General features: G+C 36.7%; 1 protein-coding gene across 1 annotated transcript in view; it reads left to right on the top strand.

Annotated features, from left to right (window-relative positions):
* Nucleotides 1-19,318, top strand: part of TMPRSS11E (transmembrane protease, serine 11E) — an 82,219-nt gene that overhangs the window by 25,789 nt on the left and 37,112 nt on the right. The window contains exon 2 of the mRNA XM_006896833.1: nucleotides 14,481-14,605. Coding sequence (XP_006896895.1) covers nucleotides 14,481-14,605 — 125 coding nt within the window. The remainder of the gene's footprint in view (nucleotides 1-14,480; nucleotides 14,606-19,318) is intronic.

The following is a 19,318-nucleotide window of genomic DNA, read 5'->3' as shown; positions in this document are numbered from 1 at the left end:
TGCATGAGGTCCTCCTCAGTTTCAGCGAGCAGGGTTGTGTCATCTGCATAATGCAGATTGTTGATAGATCTTCCACCAGTCTATGTAATTGAATAAACATGGAATGTTTATTCAGTTACATAGTATTTTTATTTTTTTAAAATGAGACCTAAAAGTTACCTACTGTTGAGTCAAAATGGACTCGTAACCAACACTTGAGCAAGTTTTCAAAGGCAATATTTCACAGAGGAGGAGATTACTCAATTTCTCCTGCAGCTTGAGGATTTGAATTATGTGCCTTTGGGTTGACAGGACAACTCCTGAACTCTAAGCCACAGAATATCCAATTTGTTTTTTTGTCTTCTTCTCGTTGTTTTTACAATCAAGTCAGAGCGGACCTATAGATGACCCTCCAGCCAGTTTTCAGATGTAGTTAATTGTAAAGGAAGAGATTGCCTATCCTTCTCCTGTGGATCAGTGGTGGATTTGAACCAACAGCCTTCAAGATTGTAGCACAATTTCTTACCACTGCACTTAAGATGCCATAAATATTGTACAAGTGTATGTATTGTACTGTACTTTAGTTGACTACTAGAAAGCTACCATACATGTTGCTCAATTTAAGAAAATACGTAAGTAGGGAATATGCTATGCAGTTTTGTTGTTGTCATGGAGTGATCGGTGGTGTCACTGAGTCAAGTAAGACCCCTACCGATGCTGTGAACTACAGATCTAGATGTTGTCCTATCCTGTGCCATCCTCACAATTTCTGACACATTGGAGTCCATTCAGCAGTCACTGTATCAATCCATCTGTTTCAGAGAGTTTTTCTCTTTAACGAATACTCCACCTTTCGAAGCATGATGACCCTCTCTAAGGAATAGGCTCTTCTAGCAACATGCCCAGAGTATGAGAGACAAAGCTTTATCATATTTGCCTCCAAGAATCATTCTGGCTGCACCTTCTCCAAGATATACTTGTTTGTTCTTTTGACAGTCTATGGGATATTCAGTACTCTTCTTTAACATCACAGCTCAAAGACATCAGTTCTTCCTCTGTTATTCTTATTTATTGTCCAACTCTCAGATACATGCATAGCAAATGATTGAAAAGACCATGGCCTGAATCAGCCACACCTATGTCTGAGTTTTAGTACTGCTTTACTTAATATTAGAAAGATGATTTAGTTACTGTTTTGCATTTTTAAATTTAATTTAATTCAATGTCATATAATTATAAAACATAGATGTGTCTACACATGTATCTCCTTTTAAGCCACCACAAACCATTATGGAACAAGATAGATGCAAGTAAAAACATTTATAGCAAAAAATAATTTCCTGTATTTGTCCTAGACTGTAACAAGAAAAGAAAGAGTTGTCTATCTAGTACTTAGACGAGTACTTTGTTATAATTGTAACTTCTCTGTAAACATTATTATAATTATCATTGTAGGATACGCATACATTATAATTTAGTTCAAGAGTTTAACTGATACTATCAGAGACTTTAGCGATGTATTTTGAGTATTAGTGGATGCTGCATAAATAATTTTTTATATTTTTATAAAGATAATTTTGCATTTCTACCTCTAAAAATAATAATGAAAAATATGATCCAAGCATTAATAATACATTTAATTTTACTTTAGATATTACCATAGTAAAGACCTCTTCAGAGTACTAAAGAGCAATGATGTCAGTCTGGAGACTAAGATGCGCCTGATATGGGCCATCGTCTTTGCAATCACTTGCTATGAGTCAGAGAGCTGGAGAAGGACTAAGGAGAATTAGAAGGATAATTGATGCCTTTGAGCTGTGGTGTTGGAGAAGACCATTGAATATACACCATGGACTGCTAAGAAAATGAACAGGTTGGTCTTTGAGAGAATTAAACCAGACTGCCCCCTGGAGACAAAGATTCTGAAGCTTCATCTGACATACTTGGACATGTTGCAAGAAGGGACCAGACCTTGGAGAGGGACGCCATGCTTGGGAGGGTGGAGGGACAATGTAGTAGAGGAAGACCTTTGATGAGATGGATTGATTCAGTGAGTGGGGTACTGGGGGTAGGTGTGTCAGAGACAATAAGATTGGCACAGAGTAGAGCAGATTTTAGGGCTGTTGTACATACAGTAGCTATGAGTCTTAGGTCACTTGATGGCATGTAACTGTTACAAATATTGGAAGTAAGACTTATGCTTATATAAGCTTTCCACAAAGGGAATAGCTTCAAATAATGGGTTTTTTTATGAGATTAATGTCCACTTTTTAACACTTTCTATACTAATTCTTTTATAAATATATCAAATACTCAATTGAAAAAGAATGTATCTTAAAGACAAGATACCACCATAAAACTACACTATTATATGAAGTTTTTCTTGGAAATCAATGTTTATTTTATTAGTATTTAATCTAAACAATAGGGAGCTCTGGAGCTGCACTGTCAACCCAAAGGTAAGTGGTTAAAATTTACCAGCTAAAGTTTAGTTGTTGTTAGGTGCTATTGAGTTGAGTAGGACTTTATGAAAAACATATCTGAACCCTGTTCTATCCTTAACCATCTTCAGACTTTCTGACACATCAGAGCCTATTGTGGTAGTCATGATGTCAATCCACCTGATTGAGGGTCATCCTCTCCTTTCCCAACCCTCCACCCTTCCAAACATCATGCTTTCTCTAAGGAATGCCCCTTTCAGCAGTGTGCCCAAAGTATGTAAAGTGAAGCCTCATCATAGTTACTTCCAAAGAGCACTCCAGCTGCATCCACAACATATCTGTTCTTTTGCTCATCCACAGGATGTTCAGTGCTCTTCTCCAACACCACAGCTCAAAGGTGTCAATTCTTTTCTTGTCATTCTTATTCATTTTTTGGTTCTCAAATGCGTAGAAAATGATCTGAAAGATCGTGGCCTGAATCAGATGCACCTTAGTGCTCAAACTAACATCATTAACTTGCTGAAGTCTCTACTTGCAGACTTTCCCAGTGCAATGCATCTCCTTATTTCCTGACTGCTGAGGGTGATAATTGTGGATCCAAGTAAGATGAAGTTCTTGATGGTTTTTATCTTTTATCCATCCATCCATCCATCCTGATGCTGCCTACTGGTCCAGTGGTAGAATCATAGTTTTCTTGACATTGAGCTGCAATCCATACTGAAGGCTGCATTCCTTGATAATTTTCAACCAGTGCTTCAAGTCTTCATCGCTTTCAACAAGCAGGGTTATGTCACCTGTATAACACAGGTTATTGATGAATCTCCCTCTGATCCTGATGCCACATTCCTCTTCACAGAATCCAGCTTCTTGAATAACTTGCTCAGCATAGAGACTGAATAGATATGGAGAGAGTATAACCCTGACACACTCGCTTCTTAATTTTAAAACATGCATTGTCCCCCTGCTTTATTTACACAACTTCCTGGTCCAGGTATAGATTTCACACGAGCACAAACAAGTGCTCTTGGACTCCCATTTTCCTTAATGTCATCTACAACTTGTTATGATTCACACAGTAAAATGCCTTTGTATGGTCAATAAAGCACAAATAGACTTTCTTGTCAATGCCAGCCACAACTTGTCATGATCCACACAGTCAAACACCTTTGCATAGCCAATAAAGCAGAAATATACATTCTTCTGGTATTCCTTACTTTCAGTCAGGATCCATCTGACATCAGCAATGATATCCCTGGTGCCATGGCCTCTTCTAAATCCACTTGAATTTGAATGATCATTAGCAATGTTTTGCTTGCGTGCAATATCAATGTTATTGTTAGATAATTTCTGCATTCAATTGGATCACCTTTCTTTGGAATGGGAACAAACATGGGTCTCTTCCAATCCATTGGCCAGACAGCCATCCTCCTAATTTTCTGGCATAGATTGGTGAGCATATCCAAAGCTCCATCTTTTAATAGACATAACTCAATTGGTATCCCATCAAATCCTGGGGCCTTATTTTTTGCCAATGCCTTCAATGCAATTCTACTTCCTCCTTTATTACCATTGGCTCTTTTTCATATGGTACTTCCTAAAATTTTTCAGTGTCAATCTATTCTTTCTGGTGCACTGACTCTGTCTACATTTTCTCTATTTTCTTTTGATGCTTTTTGGGTCATTCAATATATTGACCATAGTATCTTTCAATATTGCAACACAAGATTTAAGTTTGTATTTTAGTTCTTTCAGCTTGAGAAATGCATAGCAAGTTCTTCCCTTTTTATTCTCCAATTCCAGCTCTTTGCACATCTCATTATAATACTTTGCTTTGTCCTCGTGAGCTGCACTTTGGGATTGTCTGTTCAGCTCTTTCCCTTCAACATGTTTTCCTTTAGATGTGGTGTCTTGATGCTCCAGTGCAATCTTTAGAGTTAAGAGCACTTCATTGTGCTCATGAGGAGCCTATACTTGGATCAGGAGGCTGTTGTGCGAACAGAGCAGGAGGTACTGCATGGTTTGGAATCAGGAAGGGAATGTGTCAGGGTTGTATTCTATCTCTATACCTGTTCAATCTATATTCTGAGCAAAGTGTCCAAGAAGCTGGACTCTATGAAGAGGAATGTGGCATCAGGATTGGAAGGAGACTCATCAACAACCTGCATTATGCAGATAACACAAACCTTGTTTGCTGAAAATGAGAAGTTGAAACACTTGTTGCAGAAGATCAAGGAATGCAGCCTTCAGTATGTATTGTACCCCAATATCAAGAAAACAAAGATTCTTACTACTGGACCAATAGACTGTGTCATGATGGATGGAGAGGAAATAGAAACTGTCAACAGATTAGGCTTGCTTGGATACTTAATTAACACCCTTGGTACCAGCAGTCAGGAAATAAGGAGAAGCATTCCACTGGGAAAATATGCAGTAAGAGACCATTTCAAATTATTGAGGAGTAGAGATGTCAGTTTGAGGGCTAAGGTGTGTCTGATTCAGACCATAGTCTTTCTGATTATTAGCTATGCATCTGAGACCTGGACAGTGAATAAGTATGACAGGAAAAGAATTGACACCTTTGATCTGTGGTGTTGGAGAAGAGCACTAAACATTCCATGAACGACCAAGAGGACAAATTTGATGAGGCTTCACCTTACATACTTTGGACATATTGCTAAGAGGTATGATTCCTTGGAGAGGGACATGATGTTGGGAAGAGTGGAGGCTTGGTGAAGGAGAGGAAGGTCCTCAAGCAGGTGGATTGACACAGTAACTGATGCAATGGGCTCTTGTGTGGCAGGAAGTGTTAGGGTAGCTCAGGATAGAATAGGGTTCAGATCTTTTGTTCATATTGTTACCATGAGTTATACTCAACTTGATGGGACCTAACAACAACAACAAACAACAACAACCAACACCCTTCTGGTATTCTTTACTTTCAGCTATGATGCATCAGCAAAGATATCCCTCGTGCCACGGCCTCTTCTAAATCCTGCTTGAATTTCCATTTTTGAAAGATCTACAGCAGTATTTTGTTTTCATATGATACCATATGATAGTTTTCACATTTCGTTTGATCAGCTTTCTTTGAGATGGGAACAAATATGGACCTCTTCCAATCAGTTGGCCAGACAGACATCCTCCAAATTTCCTAGCATACACTGGTGAGCACAACCACGCCTGCATCTGTTAATTGAAACAAGTCTATTGGTATTCCATTGAATCCTGGGGCCTTAATTTTTGCCAATGCCTTCAATGCAGCTTCCATTTCTCTCTCATTACCAATGGCTCCTGTTACTGAAATTTTCAAAAGTTAATCAGTTCTTTTTGGTACAGTAACTCAGTGTATCCCCTCCATCTTCCTTTGATACTTTTTGGGTCATTTAATATATTGCCCATTTGTTGTTGTTGTTAGGTGCTGTCAAGTCGAGTACAACTTATAGAAACCGTATGAACAAAATATCTGAACCCTGTTCTATCTTGCACCACCCTTAAACTTCTTGACACACAAGAGCCCATTGTAGCAGTCACCATGTCAACCCACCTTATTGAGGGTCTTCCTCTCCTTCACCAACTCTCCACTCTTCCCAGTCTCATGTCCTTCTCCAAAGAATAGCCCCTCTTAGTAACATATCCAAGTATATGAGATGAAGCCTCATTGCCAAATTAGCAATGTACTTCAAGTGTATGAGATGCAGTCTCATCATTTTTGCCTCCAAAATGCACTCTGGCTGCACCCTTTCCAAGATATATCTGTTTACTTGGCCATCCATAAAATGTTCTTTGCTGTTGTCCAATACCATAGCTCAAAGGCTTCAAGTATTTTTCATCATCTTTATTCATTATCCAACTCTCAGATACATATCAAGTAATTAGAAAGACTATAGCCCAAGTCAATTGCACCTTAGTCCTCAAACTGACTTCATTACTCCTCAATAATTTGGAGAAGTTTCTAACAGCAGCTTTTCCTAGTGCAATGTGTCTTCTTATTTCCTGACTGCTGATTCCAAGGGTGTTAATTATGAATCCCATAAGACGGAGCTGTTGAAAGTTTCAATCTCCTTTCCATCCATCATAACACTTCCTATTGGTCCAGTGGTAGGAATCTTTGTTTTCTTCATATTGAGACACGGTCTATACCGAAGGCTGTGTTACTTGATCTTCTGCAACAAGTACATTAAGTTCTCCTCACTTTCAGTTAGCAAGGTTCTGTCATCTGCATAACAGGTTATTGATGAGTCTCTCTCCAGTTCTGATGTCATACTCTTCCTCATAGAGTACAGCTTCTTGGATAATTTGCTCAGATTGAATAGGAACGGAGAGAGAATACAACTCTGACACACCCAGTGTTCTTCTGTTGTGTTCACACAACAGCCTCCTAGTCCAGTTATTGTTCATAACATTTTTCAATTTTACAGCTTAAGATTTAAAATTTTTTCTCAATTCTCTCAGCTTTAGAAATGCAGAGTGAGTTCTTTCCTTTTTTTCTCCAATTCCAGCTATCTGAGCATTCCATTATTATCATTTCCTTTGTCCTCTCACACTTCTCTTTGAAATCTTCTGCTCAGTTCTTTTATTTAGGCATGTTTTCTTTCGCTTTGGTTTCTTGACACAAGAGTGCAATTTTTAGAGTCTGTTCTTTCATCTATTTTGGATTTTCTTTCTCTGTTTTTCCAATGATGTTTTGCCTTCTTCATGGATGATATCCTTGATATCCTCCCACAACTCATCCAGTCTTCAATCATTGGTGTTCAAGGCCTCAAACCTATTTCTAAAATTATCTTAAAATTAGATGGAATTGATTCAAAATCATATCTTGGTTCCTGTGGACTTCAGGGTTTTGTTGGCCTCGGTTTGAACTTGCATATGAGTAATTTATGATCTGACCCAAAGTCTCTGCTCCTGGCTCAGTTTTGACTGTTGACATTGAGCTTTTCCAACTGTTCCTTCCACAAATGTAGTCAGTGTGATTTTATGCAGTCCATCAGGTGAGATTCATGTGTAAATTCATTGTTTGTGTTCTTTTAAAAAATATTTGCAATAAATAAAAATTGTAAGTACAAAATTTGATCATTCTATTTACAACTTATTTCTATCACCAAGGCCATATTTTCTAACTAGCGTCATGCTTGACTCAAGTGCAATCAACAACAACAATTACGCCTTCACTGTTTTCCATTTTTACATTTCAGTCACTAATTATCATTAATACATCTTGATTGCATGTTCGGTCAAGTTGGGACTGCAAAATTTGGAATAAATTACCAACTTCTTCCTCTTTTGCTCTACATGTCTGAGTATGTATTTGAATAATAGTCGTGTGAACGGGTCTTCTATTTATGTGTATGGATATTACTCACAGCATTGTATTTCAGGATGGAACTTGAAATTGACTTTTTTTACTATGAATGCAACACTATTCTTCTGTTTTTTTTTCATTCCCAGCATAATATAGCATATGCTTATCTTATTCAAAGTGGCCAAAACTGACCCAATTCACCTCACTTAGTATGTTGATGTTCACATGTTCCATTTCATTTTTAACAATCTTCAGTTTTCCAACATTCAAGCTACGTACATTCTATTTGTATGTTTCAATTATTAAATTTTGTTTGTTATTGTTTTTCCTCGTTTCAACTGATTTCTAATCTGGGTTCTATCACTATATAACTATCCTCATTTCTCTGGTGTTCCCAGGGTTTTCAAAGGCCTGTTATTTAAAAAGTGGATGAACAATCCTGCCTCCTAATCTATTTTATTCTAGGAGCCCTACACTGTCCAACATGGATAACCCTTATGGAATTTGATACACCACAACAACCCCAACTTATCTCAATACAGCAAACCGACAGACAAGTGCCATACCACTTAGAAAAACGTTGTTCCCAAACACAACAAACCTACAATTTAGTTTGTAACTCTGTATGAGAAAGATGAATAATTTCTATGTAATTGCAGCTCATAAAACCCTTTGGAGGATCAGATATGAGTTGGTTCTAACCAGATTGAACATAAATATTCCAAGATCTTTTCTAAGAATTAAAATGAAAGATAAATACTTTGAGAGGGATCAGCACTTGTGGTACTGGCGAGTGGTCAGTTTAAATTTGTTTAGTTAACCTCAATTTGATTCACTCTGTGAAACACAGAGATACATGTTTCAGATGCTCTCCCCAAGATGTATGGCTCAAAGATATGCTTGGGAATAAATGGACTTGACTGAAATAGAGTGGGAAATGGAAAAGAGTTAATAGAGGAAACTTTTTGAACTCCCTTTCTAATATACACAAGCTTTTATGAGGCACACAAAGAATAGAATCTAAGTTACTATAGACAAGAATCAACAGGAGTGAAGCCAGAAAGTGTGAAATCTTATCAGGCAAACAGACAATACCAGGAAAAGAGAAAGCAAGAAATCTGAGCTACTGATTATCTTAGTTTAGGAAAGACAGTTTGAAAGAATGATTCAGAAACAGCAGAGATTGAAGAGAAATATATCAAGTTATAGGATTTATTTTAGGGAGAATTTTCAGAAGAAGATCTGGCAGTAGGGGCAATTGGATTAGAGGAAGGCTACGTTATATTTGCAATGTGGGTGAGACTAGAAAAAGAAACGATTATAACTTTTCAACATAATTAGTATTGACTTTAAGTTATTGGTGAAATTGTCTGTAAATTATGTCTGTAAAATTGACTCATCACTTGCTTGTGCAGGGTTCTTGAACTAAGAATGATTTTTGTATTTTAGAGTTGTTTGAAAAAATAGAATAAAAATAATTTCATGCACAAGTGATAACTACGTAAAATTAACATTTCAATATATACAAATAAAGTTTTATAGATGCATAGCTATATGAATTTGTTTCCATGTTGTCTCTTGCTGCTTTTTCATGTTGTCTATAGCAGCCAAATTGTATAATGTTAATAGACTGTACAGTCTACAATGTCTAAAATATTTAACAAACAGCTATGGTTCACAGGCCAGTTGATGGCACATGACAACAATAATAACAAAATTATAAGTTGTATAATGCTTGCTTGATTGTTTTTTAATTTAAGTCTCTTGTTTAGTATCAGTAGGACCTGGTGGAGGGTCTTTATATTTAAAAGTTGTTTGGGCCCAAGGGCCTACAGCCCTCAAGTCCTAGTGTTAATATATTTTGGAGGAACATTCTTATAAGTGGTACAGCACTGGTCTGTCAATTTGCTGTACAGAGGTAACCTAGGGTTTCTGTGATGCCAACCCCTGGACCACTGGTGTGTCAAATGCCATAATGTTTACCCACGGTGAACAGTTTTTGGCGGAGCTCCCAGATTAAGACAGGTTTGGAAGCAGGATTGGTATCCATTTCCTAAACAATATGCTTATGGAGACTCTATGAACTTAGAGAAATGATGATAGTTATAGAACAGGGTTCAGGTCTTTTTTTCATAGAGTTGCTATGAGTCGTGCTTGCCTCCATGGCAATAAACAATAACAACACAAACTTTTGCTGATTACAGATTAATTGATTGCTAACAGGGGAGCTCTGATGGTGTGGTCTGTGGTGAGTTGGACTGCTAACTCAAAGCTTGAAATCTCAGGAGATTCCACTTCTCCAGTAGAAAAAAAGAGGAGTAGTATCTTCCCACTGAGGGAGCTCTGGTCATGCAAGGGGAAGAAGTTGTGCTGCCAATACAAAGGCAGGCACTTTAATGCCTCCAGCTTCTCTGTGAGAGAAAGATGGGAAATCTTCTTCTGTGAGATCTACAGCCTCTGAAAACATGCTGGAAGGGTCTGAAAACAGCAGTGAGTTGGTTCCGAGTTGACAGTACTTGCAATTTACAGCCACAATAGTCTCATGGAGGATCACTATGATTCAGAATCAACTCAATCGCAGTGAGTTTGAGGCGATAACAATGCATTGAGTCCATCAACTATAGATATTGTGCAAATACTTAGTAAAAACATCTTGGCTGTACTAAACTGGTGAAATGTGAATTAAGTCAATATTGTTGTTGCTGTTATGTTCCACTGAGTTGGAAGTAACCCATAGCTAGCCTTTCCATGAATTTTCAGAGTTAATAAATCACAGAAGACAAGACTGCCTATCTTTCTGCTGTGGAGCAGCTGGTGGATTCAAACAGCCCAGCTTTTAAATTGTAGTGCAGCTTCTTAATCAGAGCTCCCTGAGTGAACATTAGTGATGTTTATAATTACAAAGGATAAGCAAAGAATTTGACACCTTCTATTAGATGGAATCTTTGCCTGGTGGAGATGATTAACATGTTCATTTGCTAACTGCAGTGTTTGAAGTTTGTGTTCACTGTGTTCTGGCATAATGGGGTCTCTAGAAGTTGAAGTTGACTTAATAGCAAGAGGTATTCATCATTTTGTTTTAATCATTTAATATTGTGGTGCTTTTGTGTAGGGTATTTGTTACCAATCCTAATGATCCACCACACTGTCAAGTTGATAAATCTTCACAAAAGGACACTACATATCTTTTTCCTGGAAAAACAATTGGCAGGTTCTAATTTCTGACTTTTCAGTTAGTGTGTAATGCATTAAGCGACTAAAGTTTCTTAGACTTAAAAGGAGTTTTGTTTATATTAGTACCATTCCCTTACTTGTTTCATTATTTTTTTTCCTGTGGTTATTTCTATTTTTCTTTTATAGAACCCCCCCCTTTTTTTTTTGTTAGCAGGATATCTTTCTCTGGACTACACAGCCAGAGTTCTTTAGCACAATTTTTTAAATGACACATTAAGAAGTAATTAAACAAATGGCTTCTGAATCACTATAATGAGATTTTGGACACATTGTTTATATTCTGGAATTTTGGACTAGTAAAAATGTGCCCATAACTCAGCTGTTTTATTCACCTAATTTATCACTGTCTAAATACACAAGTCCTCAGATTTAGAAGAATTTTTAAGAGGAAGACTTCAGAGAAGCTACTAAAAACTCAACAAGTTTGGTTTTAAATGACAGTACATTCAGACATAGTTCAGATACATTTTAACATTACAAACAAATATATAAGACTAGAAATATACATGCAGAAATAGGTAGGAGTCTGCTGATAAGTAAAACATACTCGTTCCTCCTTATACAAAAATATTTTTCAGCCTACTACCTACCTAGCACATTTAATTTGGAACAATTCTGTATTGAAATATCATATTGAGGGAACAAAATAATTAAGAAACAAAGTAAATCAATTTGGAAAGCAATTCTTTCATTTTAACACATGTAGTAGGTAAGTCTCCCTTATAATTTTTAAAGACCTAAAATTATTATTGACAACTAGAACATCTGTCTGTGACACTGTTGTCATGTTTCTATAGTTTTAAATTAACTTCTTTCATCAAACATAATTTGAGATTAGTTGAGAAGATCTCCCATCTCTACATTTTCCCAGAAGTTTCGCTTACGTCTGCTATATGCATCTCCTTTCTTCTGAAATAGGTGAATAGTAAGCATTCAGGAAGAAAGAAACCAGTCTCTCGGTGTTTAGATTTCATGGCCACATTCGCACATAAAAGTTAACCTCTCCAAAGAATTTTTCTGCATTACAGTAATCACAGTTCTAGGAACAGATGTTTGGAGTCCTGCCCTCGAAAGGAAGAATGAATAGGAAATGATTGGACAGAAGAAAGTACTGTTTCCCTGACTACAGCCCCTTGGGAAAATCAGAAAGCAAAGGAGACCAAGTCAAGTCCCAGGAGCCTTCTGCAGGCAGAGTCATGTAGTGATGATATCATTGATTTTGGTGTCAATACTCCTTGTTATGTGTCATGGCAGAGTTAGAATGTGGTGATAATATGGAAAGGAGCCATAAGTTAATAGGATGTTTCTTGGTCCTACATCAACAAGAAACATATAGTTTTCCTGATTTATGTAAGCAACAATTATTATTGTTATCATTAAGTGCTATTGAGTTGATTCTAAATGATAGCAACCTTATATACAAGAGAATAAAACATTGTCCAGTCCTGTCCCGACCTCACCCTCACCATGCATGCTGTGTTTGAACTCATTGTTGCAGTCAATCTATCAATCCAACCCACTAGAGATTTTTTTTCACTGTTGATTTTAACAAGTATGATGTCTTTCCATATAAATTTGCCACTCCAGATAACACATCTAAGATATGGGAGACAGAATTCCACCATGTTCCCTTCTAAGGAGTATTCTGGCTGCATTTCTTCTGAGATGTTTTGTTATTCTGGCAGTTCATGGTATAGTTGATATTCTTCACCAACAAGTAAAACTATTTATTCTAAAATACATTGCTGTTTTCATATTCATAATCTCATGTTGGGTCTCACATTTAACCTTGAGTTTTAGACAGGATGGCAATCTGGTCCCTAACTGACATAGAAGTTTAGTTCAGAGACTAAATGACTTGTCTAATTTAGAAATTGATAAGGAAAGAGTTGGAATTAGAATTTTATTTATGGTAATTGAACACCTAGATCCCCTCATCTGTTCTCATCTACCAGACAAACAGAGCTCAGAGAACAGAATATGTACAACACTGATTCTACTGTGTGATAAGTATCCCAATAAATGTAAAATATCACTATCATATTCAAAGTCCTTAGTCAAATCTGACTTACATATCATCCCATTTTATTAAACTACTGTATCCCAAGGGATATCCTTATGAAACAATAAGCAGTTAAAAAAACCCCTTAATTTTCAAGAATATTTTTGGAATACCAAATAATTAGGAATAATTTATTGTAGAGGAGATTTCTTGTAGCATTCCTAAACCTTGGAAGTAAAGATTTACTATAAGGAAGCCCTGTTAGAAGTACAAAATTATTTCTCATGTTTATCCTCAAGTTTGGCTTAGAAAAAACATCAGAGTTAGAAAGGGAATAGAATCAGAAACTCTATCTGGAACCTGATAGGATTCCAGCTGCAGTACATTTCACAGACTGATTAAGACTCTAGAATGCTAGAAACAATTATCTAAACATTTATGTAGGTTCTCATTGCATAATTTTGTAATTCATACATTGCCTAACTCAGTGTGTGTTGTTTTCAGCTACCATTGAGTCAGCTCAAACTCAATGTGACAATAGAATGAATTGTTGCCTATCTCTGTATCATCTTCACAATTGTCAATATGTTTGGGTCCAAGACTATGGCTGTTGTGTGAATTCATTTTACTGAGGGTCTCCCTTTCCTTTTCTTACAAGATAATTTCCTTTGCTTACCAATAATTCTTCACAATGACTAGAATAATTTTCTTTAGTGACCCTTATGACTTTTACTGGCTAATTTTGGGTAATTGATCACTAGCTCTTTTTTTCCTAGACTGTTTTAATCTGGAAACCCTGCTGGTAATTACTCACCATAGCTGAAAATTCCTTCTCAGTAATTCAAATACCAGTAGCATAACTTGTAGTATTACATCAACATACACATCCTCACAGTACCTTAAACCAAGATACAGGCTTTGGAGTTTACTGATAGTGGCTCAATAAGTAATGTTGTTGTTGATAAGTACCATCTAGTCGTAGACGACTCATAGCGACCCTATGAATGGAAGACCTGAATACTTGTATAACTTTTGTTTCTCCAAGTTCATAGGGTTTCTGGAGGCAAGCTATTTCGGAAGTGGATGCCACTCCTGCTTCCAAGTTTGTTTTAATCGGGGAGCTCAACCTACTTCTTATACAGCATTTTCTATGTAATGCTTTATTGTAAGACTTTGTAATATTTTGCTGTATATACTTTGTATATGCCAGGCAAGGATATAAGCATTTTAAGATATAGTATTTTATTCAACTCTCACAGCCATCCTGTAGTTTAGATACTATTGTTATTATTTTTATTTTGTGAATGAGGGAATTGACATCAGAGATAGTCAATTACTTGCTTAAGACCAGCTAACAGAGCTAAGGTTGACTTTAGGTGTACAGGGACCTAGACTGTTCTTTAAACCAACACACTAGACTAACATCTAACTGAAGATCTTTTATTCCTTAGAAATTATGTTTCACTTAAGGAGTGGACATGATGTGCAATGAGCTGTAATCCATGTGTTTGTTTTTTTTTCTCAGGCCAGCTGTAATGAAGGCCAGGAAAAGAGTTTGTTTGGAACCCTGGGCTATTGGCCTCATCACCTTTATATCCTTGATTGTCTTGGCAGTGTGTATTGGACTCATTGTTCATTATGTGAGATACAGTAAGTATGAGCTACTCCAGCACCATGTGACTCAGCCCACATATTTCCTCACTTTTCTTTCCTGTTTTTGTTTGCCTCAGGCTTCTTCATTCATTACTACAATTTGCATAGCTGGCACAAAGAACTCTACATGTCTTGCTTCTTCCTCACTGAATTAAACGCTCATTGGCTACTGAGTATTCTGGCTTCTATCTTTGATGTAACAATGCTTCCAATGTGCTAATTTGCATATTTATTAATAAGCAGTAATAAAATCTTCAACAGGGAAATCAGCAGAGAAGAACAAGAAAAATTAGTGGATAAAAAAACCAACCAACCAACAAATCAACCAAACAAAGAAACAAACAAAAAACCCTAGTGGATGGACAAAATATCTTGGATTGTTTAGGGCAAAAAGCTATTTTTTGGGACTTTTTAAATAACTTTTTTTGCTGTGATGTGGCTGTCAAGTTGTGGTGCTGAGAAAAGAGTCTTTAACATATTATGGACTGCTAAGAAAACAAATAGGTTTGTGTTGGTGAAACCAAGTCTATCCTTGGAGGCTAGGATTTTGAAGTTCTGTCTCACATTCTTTGGGCACATGGCCGGGAAAAACTGGTCCTTGGAGAAGGACATCATGCTTGGAAGAGTGGAGGGACAGCACAAGAGAGGAAGACCCCTGATGAGAAGGATTGCTACAGTAACTGGGGAAGTTGGTGTGTCAGAATTAGTGAGACTGGCTAAAGACAGGGAAGGGTTCAGAGCTGCTGTACACAGGGTCACTATGGGTCACAGGAGACTCGATGGCACATAACAACAACAACAACATGGCTATGACCTTGACTTGCTAATGTGTTGTTGTTGTGTTGTTGATTGCCATCACATAGAGCATGAATCTATGAACCAAAGACATAAAACTATCATTTTTCAAAGTTCATAGAGTTTCCTGAGGCATGTTGTTTAAGAAGTGGATGCTACTCCCGCTTCCAATGCTAATATAGTGGAGCCCAATAAATTAATTACACAATCAGAAGTCATGTAGAAGTTGACTTTATTTAAAATAGGAAGTTGGGAAATATTCATAGTAATAAGTTGTTGAATAAGTAATTAAACTATTCAAAATCTCTTATTGAGACATATTGTATATGCTTAAAGAGAATGGAGTGTGCTGAGAAGGCTGATAAAAAAGAGATTAACTTCCCAGCAGTATTATTAGAAAAATCTCCAGAGTGCTTAGAACTGCTCTTCCCCAATGTAATAACCTTCTGAAGTTTGCTTCCACTATGCCTCAGATTTTAATGAGTTTATTCTTCTATGACCTGTTGGTTTAATATGTCCCTCTGAGTCTAGGTTTTACTTTGATGTTCAAAACCATATAGCCAAATAAGCTAATAATTTTAATGTAATTAGCAATTTGTAGAAATTGCTTTCTTGTCAGAGAAATAGTCATATTGTAAACCAATTATCTTTCTCCACAATCACACACAAATCCAATTTCAATTTCTAAAGCAAGGGAGATAATTTATGGGGTGTTTTATGAAAAATAACTAGAGTAAAATTCTTCTTTTTGTAGAATTTGCACCTATGGTTTTAAAATCTAGGTGTCTGGATTTTGATTATGAATATTTCTATGGAGAATGCCTTTAATGGAAAGAAAAAGACTAATGGAACACCCTAAAGTTCTAAAGTTATTTTATGAGTTAAACTGAATTCCATTATTATATGATTGTTATTTTATCTACTCATGAATAATCTAGGATTGTGTGATAATCACTTGTTTATTTCTAGAATTAAGAAGAGTCTTGGCATATGCTAGATAAACAATGGATGTTTATAGAATACTGAATGGCAAAAATGAATGAATAATACTTATGTTTTCTTTGAGTAGGTGTTGGCTTGCCTAATGCCCCAAGAAAATCCTAGGAATGTTAGTGTCCATATCACTCCACTGAGAGAAAATATTCCTTTCTATTTATTTCACCTTTTGTCTCTTTCTAAATCAAATTTCAACAGACTCACAAATGCCACATTTGAATACAATGAAAATCTTGCAAAATTTTTCAATAACTTGAGTTCCTTTCCAGTGCACTCGTGCCCACATTCTGTTCTTTGGATGTTGAAATTCACAATTTCCACTTCCTACTCATTCCATCTGAATAAACAGTAATTGTTGTGATTTGTTTTAGTGTCTAGACTTAATGACCTGCCCTTTGTTGTGGGAGAAGTAAACTAACAAGAGGGAGCTCTGTGGTGTGATTTAGTGATTAGAAGTTGCACTTCTAAACCAAAGGCATGTGGTACAAACAAACCCTCCTACTGTTCCTTGGAAGAAAGAGGGGTAATCTTTTTCCATGGGATTTACCTCCTTTGAAAACCCACTGGACGGTCAGCTTCTAGTTGGTTCTGAGTAGGCAGCATCTAACAACATCAGTAACTGATTGTGTAGTTCTTAGGGTGTTGTACTGCTAACCCAAAAGCCTTGCCTCTCTGATGGTCTGAATTAACCAGCAGTTCCAAGGAAGAAAGATGAGTCATCTCCTCTCATGCATTTTGCAACCTCAGAAAACCATTGGAAGGTCAGCTATGAGAATATTTTGATTCAATGAAAGAGAGAGACTAAATAATTACAGAGAAAATATAGCATATCACATGATCAGCTAGGAACTGACATGCCAAAAATATGAAACCAAGATAAATTAACCAGTTGCAGAAACAGACAATGATAATACAGGTGATCAGACTTAGTTGAAAGGTTCCTTTTCATCCTTATGATATGAATTCAGGATTATATGTAGTTGTTGTTATGTGCCGTCGAGTTGTTTCCGACTCATAGCGACCCTATGCACAACAGCTCTAAACCCTGCTCTATCCTGCGCCAACCGCACCGCCTCTGACACACCCATCCCGATTACCCCAGTCACCGAATCAATCCATCTCATAGAGGGTCTTCCCCTCCTGCGCTGTCCCTCCACCCTCTCAAGCATGATGTCCCTCTCCAAGGACCCGTCCCTCCTGGCAACATGTCCAAAGTATGTCAGACGAAGCCCCAGAATCCTTGCCTCCAAGGAGCAGCTTGGTTTAATCCTCTCCAAGATAGTAGTTGCAGTTTCTTGCCACTAGGCCACCAGAGCTCCCCGAATATGTAGTTAGCATGTTTAAAAGGTAAGTCTTTTATGAGCAAAATTGTGCAGATATAGAATTGCAAACTTTTAGGATATTATTAACCAGTTAATATTTATCATATGCTTCTTACTCATCTTTAAATATTTCCAGTAACATTTTAATAACATGCTGCATAATTCTGCAAACTAGAGAAATATTTGGATATTTCACAGCCTATTTGGATCAATAGAATAATGCAAAAATTGAGTATAGATGTTAAATTGTTCATTAAGTTGAATCACGCATGTGTGTCCCAGGAAAGCAACTGCTGATTTTTTCAAAGTATATCTCCAGACCTTGCACTCAAATCTTCAATCTTTCAGTTATTAATTGTGTGCATTGCTAGTATACCTCCCCCAAATTCCTTTACTTGCTAAGACTTTGTCTGTTCTTAATTATTAGCATGAAACTTGTCTTTGATAATTGCCATCTGTGTAAATTCAAATATGATAAAAATATCAACAGTTTCACATGATTCAACTTAATGAATGTGTGTGCTTTGGAATCCAGAGTACCAGCTTTCCTTAATTGTGCACCCAGTCTTAGATCTATTCAGCCAAGATCTGCATTTTCAGCAATTATCCAAGTAATTAATTTGCACATTAAAGTTTGAAAAGCTACATCTTGGGAAAAAAGAATATAACTACATAGAGACAATAAATATGAACCCTTGTTTTGAAACCAGGTAATTTCATTGATTTATTTTATATAAGATATTTTAAGTTCACACATAAAGGTGCACTTCTGGTCATGTAGAGATTATAACTTCTACTTCATTCTCTTTCATCCTCATTGCTGTTGAGTTAAAACCAACTCATAGCTGGTGGGTTTTCCAAGGCTGTAAATCACACAGGACGAGATTCCTCATCTTTATCCCTTGGAGACTCAGGTAGATTCAAACTTTCAGAAAGGCACCACCTTTGGATTAGCAGCACAACTTCCTGGAGACTATGCCACCAGAGTTCCTCTTAACAGTTGGTAATTTACTTTAAATTCATACATAGAACATGTTACATTCTGAAACAAGAAATCCTGGTGGTGCTTGACTGCTCATCAAAAACTTCACTGTTTAAAAGAACACCCAAAAAACCAAAACCCCAAAACAACCACTTCACTCTCGGAGAGCATTCAGTAGCTCCTGGGAAATAGTGTTGTTATGGGGTTTTTGTTGGGTTTTTTTTTTCATTTCTTGGGAAAGAGATCTTGTGATATACTTCTTTAAAACTGTAGTAAGAAAAAATTCTATCAAGTGGTTCTATACTAGAACACATGGAGTCAGAAGGAGCTAAAATGATTTGACTGAATAATTAATTCTGAAACAATATTAAAATTATAGCTAATAATAAGAAAGTATGTGCAAGAAAAACAATGCACTAAAGATACATATATATTTGTTGTTATTCTTGTTAGAGGTCATTGAATTGATGCCTCATAGCAAACCCATGAACAACAGAAATGCTCCCTGCCATATAAAACATTATCCTCACCTTCACCATCTTTCTTTTGCTCTCGTGCGCTCATGCTCTCTCTCTCTCTCTTTCACACACACACACACACACACACACACACACA

The sequence above is a fragment of the Elephantulus edwardii genome, unplaced genomic scaffold, assembly GCF_000299155.1.
Source record: "Elephantulus edwardii isolate Elephantulus edwardi_28Jun2011 unplaced genomic scaffold, EleEdw1.0 scaffold00192, whole genome shotgun sequence".
Taxonomy (NCBI): Eukaryota; Metazoa; Chordata; class Mammalia; order Macroscelidea; family Macroscelididae; genus Elephantulus; species Elephantulus edwardii.
The sequence above is the reverse complement of the archived record's forward strand: the minus strand, read 5'-3'. Positions and strand labels throughout refer to the sequence as shown.